The sequence below is a fragment of the Zootoca vivipara genome, chromosome 13 (assembly GCF_965207765.1).
Source record: "Zootoca vivipara chromosome 13, rZooViv2.hap1.1, whole genome shotgun sequence".
In the NCBI taxonomy this organism is placed as follows: domain Eukaryota; kingdom Metazoa; phylum Chordata; class Lepidosauria; order Squamata; family Lacertidae; genus Zootoca; species Zootoca vivipara.
In genome coordinates this window covers 25,800,791-25,823,766 of record NC_142596.1, presented here as the reverse complement: position 1 = coordinate 25,823,766, position 22,976 = coordinate 25,800,791, and the positions used below count along the sequence as shown (strand labels likewise).

Here is a 22,976-nt window from a genome sequence, read left to right as displayed (position 1 = left end):
CGTCTGGCTTACAGCTCACACTCTTAACCCTTAAGGCCACACCAGTTTGTGCAAGACAACCACTCTTCTGAGAGGTTAAAAAAAGAAGCTATAGTTCGGTGATATAGCAAATGCTTCCCGTGCAGAAGATCTCAGGTTCAATCCCTGGTAGCATCTCCGCTACAGCTGGGACAGATCCTTGGAGAGCTGCTGCCAGGGTTGAAAATATTGAGCTAGGCTTGAGCAATTGTTCTGACTCGATAGAAAGCAGCTTGCTATGTGCCTAAAACAAGTAGCATAGCATAGCATGTGACCTGGGCAGTCCCATCCGCCACAACTTGAGAGCTTTCACAGAACACACTGCCCCTTGGAAGATCTACAGTTGCCCTGTGCAGTTTTAATGGCAACAGGCACTGCTGCTGTGTAATCTCTGTCTGTTTCATAAAGACCCATGTAGCACAAGCCCCAAAGAACTTAAAAGGAAAACAAGTCAGCAGCAGGAGCACTTGGTGGATCGCTCCCCTTGTAACTAATAGCCATGCACAGCCCAACGGAGGGTTGCATTCTTGCAAGCCATTCAAAGCCGCCTTGGCAACACTCTTAATCTGACATTCCAAAGTAGCTGGATCTCGTGGGAGAACAAGGCTATTATCTGCCATCATTTATGCTTCAGCCTGACATCTGTGGACATTTCTATAGAGGTTAGCCCTCCTCCTGCCTCAATTAAAAATATATGAAAACGATATGTTTTCAGATTAATCTCTGGGAAGAGACAGAAAGGTACAGCCCCCTGCACCTTAGTTAGCAAGAGCAGGATAGATCACCCACAATTATGGCTGCAGCGTAAAAACCTAATCTACCCGAAACTGGATCAGTCTTATAATAAACATAAGCCTTGTATTTATTATTTCAATTAACTGTAAAGTCACACTGTTAATTCTTCTGTCAGAACATCATCCTTTGGGACACCCTAGAGAAGGTTCTCTTGCATTAGTGTAAGTTTGCATAATCTGAATGTATCCAAATGCCTCTTTGTGTGAGGACCCGATTCCTGGACACTTCTTTGGTAGTAAATTTGTGGCTGGCAATCAAACTTTTATTTCCAAAAAAGGGGATTTAGAACAAAGGAACCTATGGGTGTTTTCTGGCAATCAGTTTTGATGGTGAGTATCCATATATTTTTACACATGGATTCCTATCATAGTAGCTAATGGATGGCCTAATTCTTTGCAGTGTTGAGCATCCTCCAGCTTCTGCAAGGAAACATGTCTGAATCCAACAGTTCTCATAAAAGAGATCAGCTATTCAGTTTGCCTAAAAGCTGAGGGGTTGCGTGCTTGCTTTGCACTGTTGAATTATATCCATTGACAGTTTTTGTCCAGAAAGTTCATCTTGACAGGATAAAAAAGGCAATTGTTCTCCATTAAACCCAAATCATTTAGACCAAGCTCAATCTCTCTCTCTCATCCTTTATCGCCTGCTTATTAAGCTTTCTCTATAAATGAGACATTAAAACATGCCTTCATTGTAATAGGTTGTACTTAGATCTTTAACCTTTTGGTGCTCAGGAGATTCCTTTTTAAAACTAGATTCCTATATATATATATATATATATATATATATATATATATATATATCTCCCTAGTTAATTTTAGTGGCCTTCCACTGAATGAGGCAGTTTGTCTAGAAGAAGCAAAACATGCCCTACGGTGTGGTTTAAAATACGGCCCTTACTGAGAAGAGGACCCTCCCAAAGAATAACTCCATAAAACAACTTCTAAATGAAAAGCCCATGAATTAATCAAGTGCATTGTTTACCCCATTTAAAAAGGTTGCCTGCTTTCCTAAGGAATATGAGAATGCCTGAATAATGGAGTTATAAATATGATTATCTGTCATCCTTATTTTTCCGAGTGATTTAAAACACAAACACACACACGCACACACCAATTCCTTGAGAATACACCCAAGATCCCCAACCGTTTATTAAAACAGGGGCGGGGGGTAAAAACTCTCCCTCTGAAGTGCTTTTATGACCCTTTGTGTAAATAACGTTTACATAATTTAAACAGTTTGCTCAGCTTTGCTGGCCCAGCTGCCCAAGGCCTGCCAAGTCCCTGGCGTCTCTGGAAGGATGCAGGGAAAGCCATAAGGTCCTGTGGTACTGTGGAGTTAATGGCATGTATCATTTACATTGAGGGCACGGCACATTTGCAAACGAAGCTTACCATTGAGTGATGAAGTGTACAAACGGCTCTGAGAACTCCCCAACCGGAAGGACAGGCGATTCCTGCAATTGAGTTTGGATTGGGCAGGTGGGGGCAATGGGGGGAGGCGGGAGAGAAAGGAGGGAGAAAACAACAACAACAACATCAGAAAGTGAAAGTGCAATTTGTTAATTGTATAGTTGATCTCAGATGGAAAGCAAGCAGGGGATGATGTTGATTTCAAATACCAGACTGTGTACGTGTGGGGGGAGAGAGGGTGAAGCCGTGAGAATGCGTCAGAAATCCTGCATTTAGAAGTAATGAGTGTTATACAATGGGTAAGACTACTATGTAGAAATAAGACCAAGGGGAGGTAAAAAGGGACAATGATAGCCACGGGGCAGAAAAGAAGGTAGGGAAAGTGTAAATGAGAAATTAATGATTATTTAAGTAACACCCAAACGGTCTTGTAATTAACAAAGAGCTGGGAAATTATTCTTGTGTTGACCTTTGCTTCCTGCATCATAGTTGCTATTTATTTACACTTAGCAATCTCAAATCTTGTTAAGAGTTAAGCAGGAGAGGCCAGGGGGGTATATGGAGAACTAAAAAAAATAAAAAAATAAAAACTAAATAGTAAGTTGAGCCAATGAACAACAAATCTATCAAAACACAAAGCTACCAAATGCATTTTGAAAAACTCAAGAAACATCTGTATTATTTTTCAAAGAGGAATATTTCATCAGCAAAATAGGGATTTACAAATTGAGGAGAGTTTCTGCCATCTCCCCCCCCCCTCAAGAATGACAGAGAGACTTGCCAGTGTTTATAGTGTAACAGCTCAGGATGTAATGAAATTGCACTGCGGAGTACTTTAACAGTCATCTCATTAGACCTACAGTTGGAACAAGAGAACCACATAAAACAGGAGTCAGCTGCAAATGACTCCGTTCTCATCTATTCTCATTTGCTATTAAAAATACCTTTCGGCAGCTTTTGCCACCGTTTCCCCCGCCCCCCACAACCTCCCCCCACCCCGTCCCTGAGTGCTTTGCAAAGTATGATGCATGCACCTATTTAAATTAACAAAGGAATGACTTATTTTAATCTTGCCGTGCTTTGGAGTGCTTTGGCCATTTGCAAGAGTCATATATCATCACATACAACCTTCCAGTGCTGCAGGCAAGAAACTCAGAGCGTGCCGCATTTGGTGGGAGCCAAACAATTTCTCTCGCACACAACTGTGTCAAATGCATGTGTGGGGTTCATTATGGAGGGTTGCGAGGGAAATAGCTTTGATGTGGTGCGGGAAGGAGGGGTGGGGGGAATTAAAAAAAAAGAAGAAGAAACAGAAGAAGAGGAGAGGAGATGATGATGATGATAAAAGCCAGCTTCACAATACATGCGCGCATATCATTATCAATGGCGGCAGGGAGAAGCGACCACCGAGCTGCTGACGTGATTAGTAAATATACATATAATTGCGGCGGCCAATTATCAGAAAAATGAGAGTGGTAATTACAAGACAGAAAATTAACTAGAACTCTTATTAAGGCTTTGTTTCCGATTCAAACAATCGGAAATTGCAGCAAAATACAATTAAATCAAAAGTAACTGAAGAGTAAAAGGCGACAGCGTTCCGAGAGGCTGCCTTTGACACCCACTTTTGAGGATTCTGCCATGTGGGGAAGGCAACTTTGAACCTGGCAGCTGAATGAGTCGCAGAAGGTACAGCTGCCACTTGTATCTCGTAGCACTTGCTAACACCACCAACCGAAAGAGGCTTCGCACAAGAAGCACATGCAGGTGTCACTTATTCAGCAAGGATGACAAGCCGTCATGGCACAGGTCAAGCGTGCAAAGCCCTTTATGTGCTTTCTTTCAGGAATCTTGCTAACAGCCCTGTCAGGTAGAACGATGTCACCTTTCTCACATTGCAGGTGTGTGTGTGGGCTGTCAGGACTAGAGACCGAGCCCAGGGGGTGAGTAGGAGTGGTCTTAGCTGAGGATCTGCCTGCGCACCACCGCCCGCTTCTGGCCGAAGGAGGGAACTGCAAGTCTTTTTGCACCCACAGCACAGAGGTGTTCCTTGTAAAAGGTGAATGCACCAGGTCAGGATAACTTTCTGGTCTGAGCTAAGCAACAAGGGGGAGACCTGCATTTGATGACTGCAGACCACTTTGCCAAACCCACGAACCCTGAGAAGGAGAGAGAGCACTGGCTTGGTTTAACTCAGTGAGAGCTTGAGGCCGAAGCAAGGTGTGAACTGCAGACTTTGGCAGAAGTGTGAGTTACGAAAGTGGTGGTTAATAAGATGGGAGGAGTCCACCACACAAATTAGCTTTACTTCTGTGAATTTGTCTATCAATGGCTAGTAAGCTTGATGGCTATCTTCTACCTCCACTGTCAGAGGCAGTATATTTCTGGAAACCGAAGGAGGGGAGAGTGCTGTTTTGCTCAGGTCCTGCTTGCGGACTACCCACTGAGGCATCTGGTTGGCCACTGTGAGAACACGATGCTGGACTAAATGGGCCTCCTTTGGGTTGCTGTGGACCTCTCCTTACGTTCCTTACGTGGGTTGCTGTGGACCTCTCCTTACCTTATGTTAAGGTCCTCCAAAAGCCCCATATATACCAGCTCTCCATGATATACCAGTTTGCTTCCTTTCTTATTTTACCCAGCCTCAACTTTGAGAGGCTGATCCTGGGGGCAGCCCAAGTTACGACAGTAAAATAGAGAGAAAGGGAGTAGAAGGAAAAAGAGAGAGAAGGAAAACCAACCCAAGCGCTTTGTATATCTTCAGTTTTGAGTACAGAGAAGGGCAATGTGTGGGGGGGGGGGGAAGAGAGGGATGTTTTGAGTGATGCCTTTGCCTTGTGAATAATGAACAGTTCAGGAAGGTCAACCCATTACAACGGAAGCTGTTTAATTATTAATTATGCCCAATCTATGAGCAAAAGGACAAGTTCAGAATGTTTAATATGTGGTAAACCCCAAACAGGCCCTCACTTGGCATTTTGCTATTAGCACTCGTCAGCAAGGAGCTCAAGCATAACAAGTAAAGCACAGCAGAAGAAAATCTGAGCAAGGTGTTGGGGTGGGGTGGGGAGGGAGGGAGGCAGCTGAACTTTAAACTCACTCCGTAGTATTTAATTTGTGGAAGTGACAGCCCTCCAGGTGCAGAGCTGAACTCTTTGACCAAAGGTGGTGGAATCTGCGTTCCCCCCGCCTACTTGACCAGAGTGGCAGAATTTTTAGGAGCACTTCAAGATCCTTTGCAATACTGCAGCACTGAGTAGAATCCAAGTTATTCCCCAGAATCCTCTGATTCTTTCACTTAATGCCTTTGATCACACAAACACACAGCTGATTAGTAACTTTTCTATATCCAAGGCCTGTGGGGTTGTTTCTGTTTTTGGCAATTCTTCCTCTATTTCTCAACTTCCCAGGCTGAGTGTCAACTTCCCAGGCTGAGTGTCAACCCCATGCGTAAAAGGGAGGTATCAGCATGTCTGGAGGAATTCTGGGTGTTTCACGGAATCACAGAATTGTAGAGTTGGAAGCGACCATGAGGGTCATCTAGTCCAACCTCCTGCAAAGCAGGAATCTTTTGCCCAACATGGCAGTATATATTTTAAAACCCAGAACAGGGTTAAATAAATCCAAAACTGCAGCAACAAAAATGAAAAGTGTACATGAGGTTGTTTGTCAGCATTCAGTTCTGGGTGCAGCCCCTCTGCTTGAGGAGGGATGCCTGAGAGCCCTTAGAGGTGTGGATTGGGCCAGCTGAACTTTCAAAAGGTGCCCAGAGAAGGTAAGCCTCCCGGACTGAGAGGGACCATTGTGCCTGTGATCCAAGAGTTATTCCCCAGCATCCTTTGATCTTTTTCCTTAAAACCTTTGATCACACACAAACACACAGCTGCTCAGCAAGTTCTCTAACAGGCTGCATGTTACCCCCAGTATATAATAACATACAACTCATTAAAATTTCTTAGGAAGGTGCAGGATTAAAATGATCAAGCACTATTAAAAAACAAATAAAGAATGCAATTACACATCACCTGTGAACTACAGCAGGGATCAGCACCTGAGCCCCCCCCCCCGGGCCAAATCTAACCCCCAAAGACCTTTCCTAGAGGCAAGAAAAGGGTGCAGAAGGAGACATGCTGAGGAAATGGGCACCATTTTCCTCAAAGCAGCCCTCCAGTAAAACTAGCTGCTAAGACAGAACTTACGAAGCTTTCCCCCAATTTCTATCTATGGCTGAATGTTAAGAATTGTAGGATGGGGATCTCTGAAAGATTTGGGTAACCTCCAGACAACCTGTTTACTGAGCATTCATCCTGATTTGCTGGCACAAAGTCTGCAGATGGTGTCAGCTATTTCATGAGCATCCATTCATTTGTTTGCGAGGAGGTTATAAGACATTGCATCAAGGGATTGTTACCCTACACTTTCCACTGCACTTCCACTTTCCTTACTGCAAAAGGTCCAATTTGGGGAGGGCAGGTTTGTTGCACAAGAGCACCAAATCAACTTCAATTGCACATCCTGAACTTACGAGTAAGCACCTGAATCTTAGGTCAGTGCCCTTGGTTTCCAGAAGAGTGAGCGGTGCTGTCCACAAAGTACTGCCACAGCTACACATGATATGAGGGTGCAGCCTCACAAGTCTTTGTGGACTGAGTTTTCCTGTGATTGTGGCTTGAAAAGTGGCTGCTCTGGTAGGTTTCAAAGTTTCCCACCTTCAAGGAGCTCTTTCAGAATCAACTTGTCTACTATGGGACCTTGCATCCTTCAACATGTTACAGATTGTCTATTTCTATGCTTTTAGTTTGAGTTCCCCTAGTGAAAGAATCATAGAATTGTGAAGTTGGAAGGAACCCCGAAGGTTATTTAGTCCAACCCCCTGAAACACAGGAATCACAACTAAAGAACCCCTGATAGATGGCCATCCAACCTCTGCTTAAAAAAGCTCCACCACCTTCCAAGGTGGTATGTTCAACTGTCAAACAGCTCTTACTGAAACTGCCTTGGTCGCACTGGTCGATGATCTCCGGCGGGCTAGGGACAAAGGTAAGAGCTGTTTCCTTGTTCTGCTGGATCTCTCAGCGGCTTTTGACACCATCGACCATAACATCCTTCTGGACCGTCTAGAGGGCTTGGGAGCTGGGGCACTGTTATGCAGTGGTTCCGCTCCTTCCTCCTGGGCCGTGTTCAGAAAGTGGTGGTGGGGGATGAGTGTTCAGACCCCTGGGCTCTCACTTGTGGGGTGCCTCAGGGTTCTGTCCTCTCCCCCATGCTTTTTAACATCTATATGCAGCCGCTGGGAGAGATCATCAGGGGGTTTGGGCTGGGTGTCCATCAGTATGCTGATGATACCCAGCTCTACCTCTCTTTTAAATCAGAACCAGTGAAGGCGGTGAAGGTCCTGTGTGAGTGCTTGGAGGCGGTTGGAGGATGGATGGCGGCTAACAGATTGAGATTGAATCCTGACAAGACAGAAGTACTGTTTGTGGGGGACAGGAGGCGGGCGGGTGTGGAGGACTCCCTGGTCCTGAATGGGGTAACTGTGCCCCTGAAAGACCAGGTGCGCAGCCTGGGAGTCATTTTAGACTCACAGCTGTCCATGGAGGCACAGGTCAACTCTGTGTCCAAGGCAGCTGTTTATCAGCTCCACCTGGTACGCAGGCTGAGTCCCTACCTGCCCACTGACTGTCTCTCCAGAGTGGTGCATGCTCTAGTTATCTCCCGCTTGGACTACTGCAATGCGCTCTACGTGGGGCTACCTTTGAAGGTGACCCGGAAACTACAACTAATCCAGAATGCGGCAGCTAGACTGGTGACTGGGAACGGCCGCCGAGACCACATAACACCGGTCCTGAAAGACCTACATTGGCTCCCAGTACCTTTCCGAGCACAATTCAAAGTGTTGGTGTTGACCTTTAAAGCCCTAAACGGCCTCAGTCCGGTATACCTGAAGGAGCGTCTCCACCCCCATCGTTCTGCCCGGACACTGAGGTCCAGCTCCGAGGGCCTTCTGGCGGTTCCCTCACTACGAGAAGCCAAGTTACAGGGAACCAGGCAGAGGGCCTTTTCGGTAGTGGCTCCCACCCTGTGGAATGCCCTCCCACTAGAGGTCAAAGAGAACAACAATTACCAGACCTTTAGAAGGCATCTCAAGGCAGCCCTGTTTAGGGAAGCTTTTAATGTTTGATGGATCTCTGTATTTTAATGTTTGATGGATTTCTGTATTTTAGAATTTCTGTTTTGTTGGAAGCTGCCCAGAGTGGCTGGGGGAACCCGGCCAGATGGGCGGGGTATAAATAATAAATTATTATTATTATATTATTATTATTACGGTCAGAATGTTCTTCCTAATGGGATAGAAACATTGAAAAATAAACATTTTGTTCATGGGAAGCACTGAACAGGCCTGCTGGGGCACACCTGTTGCCCTGTGATGGGTTGTGCATGTGCCCTGGGAGCACACCTAACATACCTCTATGCCAACTGTACACAGAAGGGGGAATATCAGCAAGATTGTGTCCCATTAGTGAACTTCTCATGGAAGAACCACCAAAAAGTTTCCAAGGGAACTTGAGGCTCTCTGGAACACAGCTTGGAAATCACTTGTCTAGGCTAATCTATTGGCTGTAGCTGCCGTCTTTTCTACAACCAAAGAATTTGGTTTTTGTCATTGTGCCATTCTTGCTGCAGCAAAGATGGAAATGTTTTAGCATGTCTTCCCTCTCCTTGCAGTTTTAAACAGCAAAAGGCACAGAGATATGTGCAAAGTGTTCAGTGGCTGTGTCCACCAAAGGGACCTTCCCTCAAAGAACTGAGCCCATTTATTGTTCGCTTCTACCCCTCCGTAAATGCCCCATGCAGCCTTATTGCTTTTTCAAAAAACACTGCTGCAAATAATCAAGCATGACCATTGACACCCGCAAGATTGAGTTTTTAGGAACCATTAAATGAGTTCGGCCTCTTGGGAAGGTTTGTTTCTCAGGTTGGCCTAAAGGTAATTATTCAGCTATTCCTACCTGTAGTTTTACCTTGTTCTCATCTAGCCTTTGAATCATGCACATGGGTAAGGTCACAATTTCTGGCTCCAGTAAAGAGAACAGCAGAAAACATTTGGGCCGGAGCGGAAGCAATGATGGATAGATACATTCTGACACTTGACTCTCCTCTGTACACACACATTTAACATCCGAGAGATGGAAGCATACATGGAACTCTGCATGGCACTCTCTCCCTTGCTTTGTTTCTTAAAAAGTTAATGCAGTTGTTGAAAACACACCACAGAAATGTTGAAGTGGTGATTTTAAACGTAATAGTCAGGAACAAGCCAGGGGGCTTATTGCTATTCCTAATTTAGTTGATCCAGAGCATTAGACAGTGATCTTGAGACCTGTTTTGTTGCTGTTCCTCTGCTAGATCCCATTTTCGTCAGCTTATCCATTTTTATAGTTTGCGAAACAACCTGAAATGCCTGCCAGAAGGAGTAGCAGCAAAGCATCAAGGCTACACAAAACAGCCCTCCGACATCAAGTCCAAGTCTACCAAGATGCATATCTTGCCTCCTCAAGAGCCAGATCCTGGAACAGCAGAGAACAGCGCAGATGAGCATGGCTGCTGGTTCTGATCAAGCAGACTTTGCCAAACTAGTGACCTCCAAAAGTTTTTGACTACAACTCCTCTCTGCCACAGACAGCACAGGGGAAGGCTGACCTAGCTAAACTGGTCTGATGATGGGTTCCTAAAACACCCCAGAAGGTGGACCCTATGAATGGATGTGCCCCTAGGCAAATACCCCATTCCCAACCCTCAGACCACCCTCTTACCAGTCCTTGGCAGCCTCCAAATGCCTATAACTTTAGTGCAGTAAAGAACGTAACAGTCTAAGTTGGGAAAAGTATCTTGCTATCCATGGGTTCAGGAAGAAACTTGCCATGCAGAAACAGCTGCAGACTGAAAGGGAGGGGAGTGACTCTGCTCCCCCCACCCCGCACCTACCCTGTGAATTTTAGGACTTTGCCAGCCCTTATTTGCTCTCATGAAGTTGCCACAGAGGGGAGCATTTGGCCCGAGATCATCAGTCTTAGAACACTAAACACTTCTAATAGCGAACACTCACGTTATCACGAATGCACTGAAAACAACAGCAGCTGCACCATACCAGAAAGCAAACAGACCTTCTCTCATGAGGTCCTTATTTAGAAAGAGACACACACATTAGCACAATAAGTGGGAACTATTATTCTCCCCCAACAGGGCTAGATCTTAAAAAGAGCCGAGGGAGGGGAGCAGGGAGAGAGAAACAAGGAGGGAAAACAAAACCAGGCTGCTATTAAGCCAACGTAGGAGGGGAAACCGTAGGGCACCCGCCAGGACCCTAAGGAGGAATGGAAATCAGCTCCATCGGAAGGCAGGGAGCCTAGAAACCAGCATGGCTTTCATTGCACCATTCTGCACAGAATGCAGCTCAGAATCAGGTGGCACTGCTTCCTTGGAACTTCTCTTTCTTTCTTTCTTTCTTTCTTTCTTTCTTTCTTTCTTTCTTTCTTTCTTTCTTTCTTTCTTTCAACAAAAAACAACTACACTAAGCTTACAGTCCTCATGGTAAGTGTGGGGGGGGGGGGAGAAGGGAAACTGAAAACAGAAGCAGGACATTTGGCAAGATTTATCTTTGAGGGTCGCATCTAATGTTAGCCTTACTCTGAAAAGACCCTTTGAAATTAATGGACCTAAGTTAGTCATGTCCATCAATTTCAATGGGCATGATCTGAGTATGACTAACATTGGATGCAACTCTTGAGTCAGGAAGAGCACATAAAATACAACTTAAGAATGGCCCACATGAGTATCTAAATATGTGCACTGGGAGCCTGATCACACTCAGACATCATCTACTTTGGCCCTCCAGATGTTTTGGACTACAATTCCCATCTTCCCCGACCACTGGTCGTGTTAGCTAGGAATCATGGGAGTTGTAGGCCGAAACATCTGGAGGGCCGCAGTTTGGGGATGCCTGATCTACACAGTGCATGGCGGTTTAAGACACTATATTAGGGATAGGGAACCTGTGGCCCTCCAGATGTTGTTAGACTACAACTCCCATCATCCGTGACCATTGACCTGCTGGCTGGAGCTGCTAGGAGTTGGAAATCAACAAAACCAGGGAAGGTCACCTTTCCACACAGCATGTGGTTTGCTCTGAAATACGATTTGCCGTATTTACCCCTCTCAATCTGTAGTTTGGACATACAGTAACGGGCTTTCACACACTCCCAAGGGTGTGATTTCTGTGCACACAAAATCACATAAGGAGAAGTTGTTGCAGTTCCATTCCACTTACACAACATGGCATCTGTTCACACGTGTGATCACAATTCAAAGACTGCCACACCAAGTTAGAGCATGGATGTGTGAATGGGCCAACACAGGCATAAGACCTCAGGTAGAGCTTACGTATACCTCAGTCACAATGAAGTCAGTTCACAACTGCAAACATACAGTGACCAAGTGTCCAGAAATCAACAGATGTGCATATCATACATATGTAAACATAAGCATATATATGCATGTGTTTGCCCTGATTTGCAAAATGGGATTTGCTACTTCCCAAGGCACTCAGAAACCATCTCCAACCACATGCAGCCCAATTTTTTTCCTCCCAAGTTTCTGGTTCTGTCACATCAATTCCAGGCTCAGCATGTTTCATCAGAAGTTGCTCTGGTAAGTGCAGTTCCCTGATATAGCAGGGAAAGAGTCTGGAAATTAACCTCTGGAACTAAGCAGTCAGGCTGCCACTCCAGACAAAAGTGTGCTAGAACTGCCCTGTTTTCTACGTGTAGGACTGAATATCAATTGCTGTGGGTTAATTTCACTTCCTAAAGTGATTAAGAGGTGAACAACTACCACCACCACCAGAGTGTAAAGAGTAATACTATAGTTGGCTCTGAAAAGGGACATCTGACAACTATGATCATCCCATCAGAAGTCAGGTCTCCCAAAGAAAATGGTGGTTAACAGAGCAAGCACCTAAGTGTTTACAATGTGGATACATACAGTACTGTATATTAAAAATCAAAGCACATGCACAATCAAATCCAGGTTGATAAAAGAGGCACAGAGGCAAAAATGAATGCAGTTTTCCAGCTTCTTCTTTTCTGAGAAACATAGTAATGTGACAAAAAAGAGTGGGGTGGTGGGTGGACACAGATTAAATGTGGTGGTTGTAAATGGCAGGAGCAGTTTAACAAAAATGCACATTGTGCCCTTCCACAGCTGAATGGCCAGGTATGCAGAAATTTGGGTAACTGGAAATCGAGATAAACAGGAATACTGTTTCCTTAGGCCTGCACTAGTAGTCGGGATGGGGTGGGGGTGGGGATACATGATGCCCTGACCCAGAGTCCCACATGTGCTTCAAGGTAAATATATATCCTCCTGCATGTAGAGGATTCTCCACTAAATTCAGTAGCTGGATCCCACCCGTGCCATGCCAAGGACAACTCATGCATTTCACCCGTTGAAATACTCTGAGCAGGCCTTGTGGGTGGGGAGCTTCACGTAAGCATTAGAGTTTCTGCACCTCTTGAGAAATCACTGGATCAGGACTAAATGGGTTCAGGTAGAGGTGTGAACAACAGGGCTCCTGCCGTTTTTGGTTTTTCTCCCTTTGGCAAAACTGAACAGAGAGGTGACATTCAAAACTGCTCTTGTTTACAGTTCAACCCTGAACCCTTTTAGCAGGTCCTCTTTTGCGCACCCAGAGCTGCACGAAAGCCTGCCTCATTTAAAAGGCAAAACGACAACTTCCATTTCTTTGCATTACCACATCTGGCAAGGTGGAGAGGTGATCAATTAATATGGGGGGCCTTTGGGGGTCTCTGTTATCCAAAAGAGAGAGAGGAAGAGACTTTCCTGGAAACCGCCTCCTTTTGCCAAGGATTCAATAGGAAGAGTCAGGAAACAGCACAAAGCAGGACAAGGCCAGCCAGCGCTCAGCAGCTCAGAGCCGCACAAGGCAACTTGTCTCGCAGTTGAGGACGTTGGGCCATTGTGCTTCATTAGGAAACAAAATATAAGCTTTCCAGTCCATTAGGAATGACTTTAGGAGTGAAAGCACATAAGACGGCGACTCACCTCATCAACAATGCACTGGAGTAACTGGAGGGGCTGTGATAGAAAGGAGAAGTGGGGGGAGAGAGAGGAGAAGTATTAGGCTATATGCAATATCTTTACAGTGGAGTGGAAAGAAAAAATCATTAATGCAATAAAATATAGCAAGATTAATCAACAGCAGCAAACTCTTATAAAAACATCGCGGCTCAGGATGTCCTATTATTTCTAATGGTACCTAATCTAATACAGGCAGTTAAAGGTTTGCATTTTCCACAAAATGCAATTTGCTAAGTTTAAAACAAGGCATTCAAGCATGCAAAGGAAGCAGCCATCAGGAAAAAGAAAAGTGAATTTTTTCCCCGAACTCATAAAGCTTACCATTAAAGATCCCTGGTTTTTCTGAATCTGAAAAGGAAAAAAAAGGGGAGGCAATATGTAATTAGCATGTCATAATCAAAATGACTCACTTGGACACATTATGATCACTGAGAGAAAATTATTGTATCGCTGGTGGCAATTTGTGGGCATGTGTTAACACAATTTACATAATGAAAATACACAAATGTTAATAGCTCGCTTCTCATTTATAGGCGAAAGTCAGCAGAATGTTAATTTCACACAACACTTTTTAGTACCCTCCAGGTTGTATTAGAATAGGGAGAAAAACCATAATCCATTTCAAAAGGCTGTTTACGATTCAGATATAAATAATGTTTTATATTGCTAGATTGTGAGCACTGCGCTTAATGTTGCAATCATTGCTAATGTTATGAAGCTCACTCTTTTTAAATTAAAAACCGATTTATTTAAAATTGAAATTAAATCATAGTCAGAAATTAGAATTTTGGATTACTGCCAATGTCTGCTCACAATCTTGCCCCCCTCTTTTTTTTTTGAAGGAAACTTTAATTATGTGTCTGAACTATATGCCTGTTCTTAGAGAACAACAGTTTATGCTCTACTTTTTAGAATTTCTTCTGTGCCCCAAAACTCCCACAGCTACTTTCTGAACACCAGCTTTTGGGTTATAACTATCGTTTAAGATCACCAGCTGGCCTGTCCCTCCCAAGACTGCAAACCACAGACTTAATCTGAGCCTCTCGGGAATGGCAGCAAAGGGGCTACCAAACATTGTCAGAAGTAGCTCAAGGGCCACTGTTTAAGGCTCTTATGTTTAAGCCAAGGATGCCAACTGTATAGGTGGGGATGCTGCTGGTTACATCTCTGAAAGCTGGGTGACAAAACTGACCCCCTGACAATTCTACCATTATTAACTATGATTTTCCATCAACTGTGTGGCTCTTTGCACATATCAACACAGGTCCCTTCCATTCTGCAAGATGCTTCTTTGCCTAAAACATCTTGGGTTCACTCACAGTTAACTTGGCCTGCCCTTTCCATTCAATATTCTCAGCTGAGTAGTGCCAGAGATGATGAATGGCTGTACTTCTCCTCTCATTGGCTTCGAGAGCTCTCTTTCCTCCCTGGCTAGCCAGAGGCATTATCCTATAAATAAGGGATGGGGTGCCTGGGCCCTCCAGATGTTGCTGGACTCCAACTCCCATCAGCCTCAGCGAGCATGGCCAAAGGTCAGGGACAATGGGAGCAACATCCAGTCCACATTCCCCATTCCGACTTGAAAAAAATTGTTCACAAAAGTAGTAAAAGGTCACAGACATATGCAACGCCCACAACAGTGTATTTATTTGCTTCTGATTGTGCCATTATCAGGGTTCTCTTGTATCTTTCATCCTTATGGTTATTTCCAGCAAAGGAAAGTGGAAACGTTCATAATTCTCTGTCTGGTGATAGGGAAAATCCCTTAGATAATATACAAGGAAACAATGTGCAACCTTGCACCAACCATACTGGTGGAACTTCATTTTATTTACCAGGATTTCTAACAAATAAGCCCAGCATTATTACGTCTGAACACTTAAACCATAAAAATAAAACACATACAGGTAATTTGGGACATCAACTATAAATATGGCCTGTTAAAAAGGTATCACCTGTGCATTAAACACATCAAAATAGATCTCCTCCAGTCATCTATAAGATTAAAATATCAATTCTTTATACCTCCCTACACCTCCAGATACCACATAAAGCCAATTATAAACTCTCTTTTGGGGTACTTCCATGCCCCTAGGGTGCTGTTAGCATAAAGTACATTCTACAGCGGCAGCAAAAGATTTCATTTAATAGAAGAGGTTAATGGTAAAGAAACAACAATATTTATTACATTTTTATCCTGGCTTTCCTCCAAGGCATTTAAGGCACTGTATATAGTTCCCAACTCTCCATTTTACCTCCACAACAGCCCTGTGAGGAAGGTTAGGCAGAGAGGCGACTGGCCCAAGGTTACCCAGTTAGCTTTATGGCTGAATGGGGATTTGAAGCTGGGTCTTCCCAGTCTTAATCTAATCACTACCCATCATGGCAGGATAGGGCAGGAAGTTACCAGTGTTTTTGACATATACCTCCTTGCAGGGGAATGTGTAGCACTAAGTGCATGGGAGAACTTCCTGGGGTTCTGCACTTTATGAGCCATAATCCTGAGGAAGGTGGGCACTTTGCGCTTGCCAGAAGTCACAGGGGAGAGTATACTGCTTCACTTCTCTTGAGCAGCAACACCTTCCGTGAGCTTGCAATCTGGTGCAGTTAACATCCCCATCTGTTTAAAACTGTGCCTTCAAAGAACCACGCATATCTCTCTAAACAGAGCAAAGTGTGTGCATGTTGTTCTGATCAGAGACAACATATGCATGGCATAGCCCACATCGAGGGATGGGCAGGTGGGGGCAGAGTAAGCAACACAAACCGCAAGGGGAGCATGCTGTATCTATATTTATTTTCAGCAACATACCATTTAGAGCTATTATGATCCTGCATAACACAATATGCTGTTTACATTACAGGGGGCAAAATATCTGGCCGACAACCTGAATTGAATATTTACCAGTAAAATGACAGCTAATTGAGTTTATGAAGGAGGGTTTTCCTTCTTGCTGTAATGGGGCAGCCTTAATAGAAGTAGGGAACGAGATGGGATAAGGAGGAAGTAAGGGGGGGGGAGTAAGTGAAGGGAAACCACAGCTGTTCAGTCCTGTCGAACTATGCACTTGTCTGAAGCCAGGCTGAGCTCAACTTGAGTCTACTGGCTTGATGAGCAGAAAAGGGTGACAAGATTCTACTGTATTCTCAGGAAGCAAAGGAGGCGGACGTGGGCATAAGACGCTAGGATTTATAAAGGACAGTTGACTAAAACCTTTGGGAAAAGACTCTATTATAACATGTTCCAGAGAAGCAGCAGGTTAGTTTCTTGCAGCAGAAACAAAGGGTATTGCAGCATCTTAAAAATGAAGAAATTTATTATGGCACAAACTTTTGTGGACAGAAGTCCATTTTGCCAGATGTGCTTACTGAACCTTTATCTACGCCCTAATTATCACAGACTGTATTTTTATCTCATTGCCATTAATCTCCCACCTTGGAATTTTCTGCCAGCTAAGATTTCACTCCATGCACCTGACAAAATGGGCTTCAGACTGCAAAAGCTTTTGCCACAAGACATTTGTTAGTCTTTAAGGTGCCACAATACTCTTTGTTGTCATTGTTCAGCAAATGAAGAGAGGTTCTATGTTCCAACTCCACATATCAGGGAGGATTAGATATAGAATAAGCACCACAACCCTTGAAATACTGGATTCCATCCAAATGGCCTAAGCTACTCATGGCCGGGGAACTGGAGTATGTTAGGGGTTGGCCAGCCAAGCTGCACCAAGTAACATTGGCAAGGCTTGTTGCCCACAGTGGGAGGGGAGGATCCATTTCCATGTTCATACTACATGACATCACTATAAGTGACATTAAAGGGCCCCTGACCATCAGGTCCAGTCGTGTCCGACTCTGGGGTGGTGGCGTTCATCTCGCTCTATAGGCCGAGGGAGCCAGCGTTTGTCCGCAGACAGCTTCCGGGTCATGTGGCCAGCATTACAAAGCTGCTTCTGGCGAACCAGAGCAGTGCACGGAAACGCCGTTTACCTTCCCGCCGGAGCGGTCCCTATTTATCTACTTGCACTTTGAAGTGCTTTCAAACTGCTAGGTGGGCAGGAGCTGGGACCGAGCAGCAGGAGCTCACCCCGTTGCAGGGATTCGAACCGCCGACCTTCTGATCAGCAAGCCCTAGACTCTGTGGTTTAACCCGCAGCGCCACCTGGGTCCCTATAAGTGACATTACTACTACTAAAGCCTAAGAAAAATTCCCCACTGTGCTCATCATTTGTAAATCTTCCTTATGTGTACATGTTGCATACATGGGAGTCCTAGAGATATGATTCTCACTTTAGGGTGCAACAGATCTCAAAGTTAGTCCTGGATGAGCCCTGCCAGTGGAGGTGTCCATGTCTAAACCTCAGCAGTGGAGTAAGTTGCTCAGCACAGTTGTGGAACTCCCAGCTGTGGAGGTTTTCAGAAGGTTGAACAGATCCCTTCTGCTGCAGAATATTCTCTCTTGGGCCATGAGATCTGATGATCCACAGTTCCCTCCTAGGGAGTGGCTCCATTAAGAGGAATGATGAAAACAGCCTTCATGAGGCTAAGTGTCCAAGTAGAGTTTTGAGAAAGTGCTGTGGGTCACAAAATGGCTGCAGCCGAGACATGGAACAACAAAATGGCTGCCACATTTGAAATATTGCGGAAAGAGACAGGGACACAAAATGCTGCAGGCATGCACCCCAATCATTCACTGCCTTACTTGATCGCAGAGAGGAGCTATTTTCACTTCTCTGCTGTTTAGAAGTGGGACGGGTATCCAGTCCTGGCATCCAGCGAAATGTGGGCATGTTTAAGGAGACTGTTCAGTGTAGGAGAGGCTGAGCCAGTGTAAACAGGAAATGAGCAGGAACAGCAAAAATCTCTCATGCATTGTACATTTTGAGGGGAAATTTACTGAGACCGTTCACAGGTGCCATAGGATCTACTGCTGGCACACTGGTGCCTGTGGGTGCTGCAATGGTGACTCCTGGTTTATGCATATTGCTACCATTGTACAAGAACCACTATCAAGAAGCATGGATCAGTTGCCATGAGAGGGGCATAACTGCCTTCATGGGAAAAGTGTAAATTGACCTAATTCCATGAACAATCTCAGCTGCTGGTCACGGAAGATTGTAAAATAGCGTGGGATTGTACACAAAAACTGGGGGGGGGAGCAATCCTTCCAAATGCTCTTATTGCTACCACTAAGCACTAGCGACACACATAGAATTCCTGGCTTTTAAATAACTTGACAGCGTGTATATAAATACGAGAGGGAGGGAGGCGGCGGGGGGGGGGGTGGACCTCAGAAACTGCTGCTGAAGGAGACAAATGTTTTCTTGAGGGGGGACAATTACAGGTCTCCCATTTCCAAAGGTGCTTTGGAGGAACATGCAGCATGAACTATAACTCTGAAGCACCTTTTGAAATAGGACAGCTTGTAATTGTTGCCCTTGAAGAAGACATTTGTCGGAACATGTTGGGCAGGGCATTTGACCCATAAATTCTCCTTCAGGTTCTTTTTTTGTTGGTGCTGTCTTTTTGTGGTTGTTTTACTTTTAGCTTTACACTCATGTCATCCTTTTCAGCAGGAAGACACACAGAGTGCATGCTATTGCTCAACTGAAGTATTCCACTTCAATTTCAGAAATTCTGCATCAATATATCTTTGCCCATTACTCAGTACTGATTCAAATTTCCTAAGACCCTCAGTTACTTCTCAATGGCACTACTGAGAATGACAGACAGCTATTTCACTGATGTCTTGATGCAATATCATTGTAACTTTATTCTTCTCTCCATTAAGTAGAGCTGCTCTGCTTTTTTGCCTCTGAAATACTACGAATACACTTTAAAAAGCTGGATGTTGTTTATGGTGATCTACCACTCCAGGTAGTTTTGTTTGTATGGCTGTGTTCCCTCTTAATCTCTTAACTCTGCTAGAATATCTAAGTGCTAGAGCTATATTTTTCCCAGACCCTCAATGGAAGCTACTCAAGCTGTACTTTATATTAGACATATTTTTCACTGCAAAACAATGTTGTTTACAGTCCACAACACTGGCACATCTCTGGAAAGATAAAACAGCTGTATAGCTGAAACGGCTACCTTTGCACACAGTTCACGAAAAAGCAAGGAATATGATTTTATTACATATTGAAATGTTATTTTTTTTTAAAAAAGTCAATATAAAATGCTGCAGTTTGAGCCCTCTCCCTCTGCCCCACACTACCACTGGACAAGTTGGTCTTGGAAGCTCAGATGGTCCAATCCTACTGCCCCACATGGCAAGATTTATTATGGAGGGGGATTTTACATGCCGTCTTCTCCAAAGGCTGTACCAGAAACTCTGCTAGAGCTTAATTTTCCTGGAAGGCTAAAGAGTTACTAGCAGTGACACTCTGTGGCCTCCACTCTTTCTCATCTCCACTGTAGTGTCGTGATGTGGTTAAATGACTGAGCTGTGAACCTGGAAGTCTTTGGTTCCAACCTCACCTGTACCACGAACTCACTTGGCTCACCATGCTCTCTGATGTTCAGCGTCCACCCCTGCAATATGGAGATAAATCTTAGCACCCTACCTTACAATCATTACTTCAATACTGTACATGAAGTACTTTGAAAACTTTAAAGCTCTACAAGCTCAGTTGGTAGTGCGTGAGACTCTTAATCTCAGGGTCATGGGTTCAAGCCCCTCATTGGGCAAAGGATTCCTGCATTGCCGGGGGTTGGACTCGTGTTCCCTTCCAAATCTACAATTCTATGATTCTATATATGCCTACAACAAAATGATGCCAACAATTACTTCTTTCCTGTTTGTAATGCTGGGGGACCAAATTTGGAAATGCAATTTGTATGTACACATACAAAACAAGCAAAGGATAAAGTATTATATCCTATAAACTCCAAGATACTGGCAAGCTCGGCAGGGTGCTCAGTAAAACCTATTTTCTGTATGTTCCTGTCTGGGGGGAGAATAGGTTACAGGGAATTTATGTCTTTATTTTGAAAAGTTGCTTTTGAATAGTTCTGTCTCTATAGAGATACTTTCAACAGAAGTGACAAGGAAGACCTCTGCTACCTCCTTCTGCTTTATAGTCCCAGGCACAAGCAAGAAACTTTCTTCCATTAGTTGACATTTGCCACAGTTCCCATTTCCTCTTTTTCTTCATCCCTGGCATTGGAACCTGCAGCCTTTGCTGGAGAAAGCCTCTTCTTATATTGACTAACAAATCTGCATTTTTCATAGCTATTTAGCTGTTCATGCTAGTAATGTAATAAATTAATAATAATGATAATAATAATTTTATTTATACCCCACTCATCTGACTGGGTTTCCCCAGCCACTCTGGGCGGCTCCCATCAGGATAGTAAAAACTTAATGAAGCTTAACAAAAGAATGAAAAGACAGCAGCAAAAAGAGGTATCAGGAGAATCTAATTTTGAAAGCATCTGTTGCACCTCATTTTTTCCTCAAGATCTGAACAATTTCTGAATTCTAAAGATTAAACTGCCTTATATGTTAAAACATTCCATTTCCCAGTATAAATAATATTTGGGTCAAAGACAATACTAGTTCCATTCTTCATTCCAAAGAATTAAGCTCCCCATTTCTGTGCTTCCGGGATAGCATAGATGGGAAAAGATATTGCCTCACAACATTATTATTTGGTTTCAGTTGTAAAGTAGTCTAAAATATGTGATCTATATTTAATTACTTAGCTAGTCTTCTACTGACTCACAGAATGTGTATGTATGAAAGCAGATATCCATTGCCAAATAAAAAGTCAATATCCGCAAGAATTATGTTTTTGGCACAAATATAAGATGGCTAATAAGAGCAGGAAAATCTATATGTGTATAGGATTTCTACAGCCATAGGATAATAATAGCAGCTGTCAAATCAACTTTAAGTTATCCCCCTGGAATATTAAAAAGCAAATAGCAGATTTCTTCCAATGTTTTCTGCAAAGAGAACCATATACTATAAAGACTGAGAAATATTACATATAATAAAATATGATCTTAAAGATCTTTGATTATAATTCAGCACAGAAAACAGCACCACTTTGGCATTAACATGTGAACAGTGTTTAATGTCTTTTAAATGGTTCAATATTGTAATGTATGCTGATGACACAAGAGTTTCACTCTTATTCTGAAACTAACTGCTGCTGCTCATCAATTTAGTCTCACAAAATAAATGAATATTTAAATGACACCTCTGTCAAATGAAAAAGAAAACCCTGCAAAACAGCTTTTCCATGCACTCAAGCTAAAAAAAATATATATATTCTTGTTGCTGTTTTCCCCCTCTCCTTCTTTGACAAGTGGCTCTTGCGTTGAAATGAAAACAAGCCAAACTTGGTCAATATTATGGATTACATATAAGAAAAAGAACCTTGGACCTTGATAATATCAAGGAGCAGAAAGCAACAGCTTCAATTAAAACCAGCCAATTATTCAGCCCTTTAAGATGCAGCAAATAAATGAATTGCTTTTAAATGGAAGTCCTTGGATGAAGAGCTCTTTGACCCACAATTCAATTGCACTAGCAGGAATCATAATGAAGGAGGAATTTGCTGAAACAAAATTTTTTTTCTCCCTTGGAAGGGGAAAAAAAGGCTTTTGAATGAGTAACCGAGATGCATTTACAAATATTCTCCATTGCAACAGGGAGAGAAGGGCTAGATTATAAAGGGGGATGGGTTACCTTGAGCTTTGTTTACAAATTACTTTTCCGCTGGCTGAATTCTTACCTCACTACATGCCTCCCTGTGGCTCCCTTTCATTTGGCAATGCCAGGCAGACTTACACCGCTATCTAGAAGCTGAGGGTGCACAAACCCTTCCCAACAATATCAGAGCCTGCAGACTCCTCTGTGCCCAACAATGCAGTGAATGAGGAAGATAGCACTCTCTCTAGACCAGGGGTTCCCAAACTAAGGCCTGGGGGCCGGATGTGGCCCAATTGCCTTCTAAATCTGGCCTGTGGACAGTCCGGGAATCAGTATGTTTTTACATAAGTAAAATGTGTCCTTTTATTTAACATGCATCTCTGGGTTATTTGTGGGGTATAGGAATTCACTCATTTTTTTTTTCAAAATATAGACCGGCCCCCTGCTGAAAAAGCTTGCTGGACCCATGCTCTAGACACACTGGAGCACCTGTGGGGCTTGGTAGTGGGGCAAGAAATGCTGTGGCACTCCTGAAGGGAGAAATACAGTTCATCAAGTTGATTTCCCACTACTCTAAGTGTCTCTCATAAATGAAAGGCAGCAGCAACTCATGACTTTTCATCCAAGAGACACCCTCAATGGCAACTGGGAAGAGAGAAATGGCCAACAGAGATCGGACAGGCACTGCTGAAGCAAAGGAAAGTTAGACTTTCCCACAAAGTTTTTGCTTCTTATCTTCTGCTGTATACTCTCATGCAGTGTGCATCTACAGTGGAACCTCGGTTTATGAACACCTTGGTTTATGAATTTTCGGTTTATGAACACCGTGGACCCATCTGGAACGGATTAATTCACTTTCCATTACTTTCAATGGGAAAGTTCGCTTCAGTTTATGAACGCTTCAGTTTATGAACAGACTTCCGGAACCATTT

General features: G+C 43.7%; 1 protein-coding gene across 6 annotated transcripts in view; it reads right to left on the bottom strand.

Moving 5' to 3' along the window:
• MAP2K5 (mitogen-activated protein kinase kinase 5) overlaps positions 1–22,976 on the bottom strand; it is a 132,401-nt gene that overhangs the window by 21,424 nt on the left and 88,001 nt on the right. For 4 of the 6 annotated variants that reach the window (XM_035132289.3, XM_060282474.2, XM_088657038.1 and 1 more), the window contains 3 exons: positions 13,704–13,730; positions 13,347–13,379; positions 2,208–2,269 (listed from right to left, as the gene is read on the bottom strand). In XM_035132289.3, the coding sequence (XP_034988180.3) occupies positions 2,208–2,269; positions 13,347–13,379; positions 13,704–13,730 (122 nt within the window). Of the gene's footprint in view, positions 1–2,207; positions 2,270–13,346; positions 13,380–13,703; positions 13,731–19,862; positions 19,917–22,976 lie in introns of all 6 variants that reach the window. The other 2 variants (XM_035132287.3, XM_088657037.1) reach the window with 1 other exon arrangement.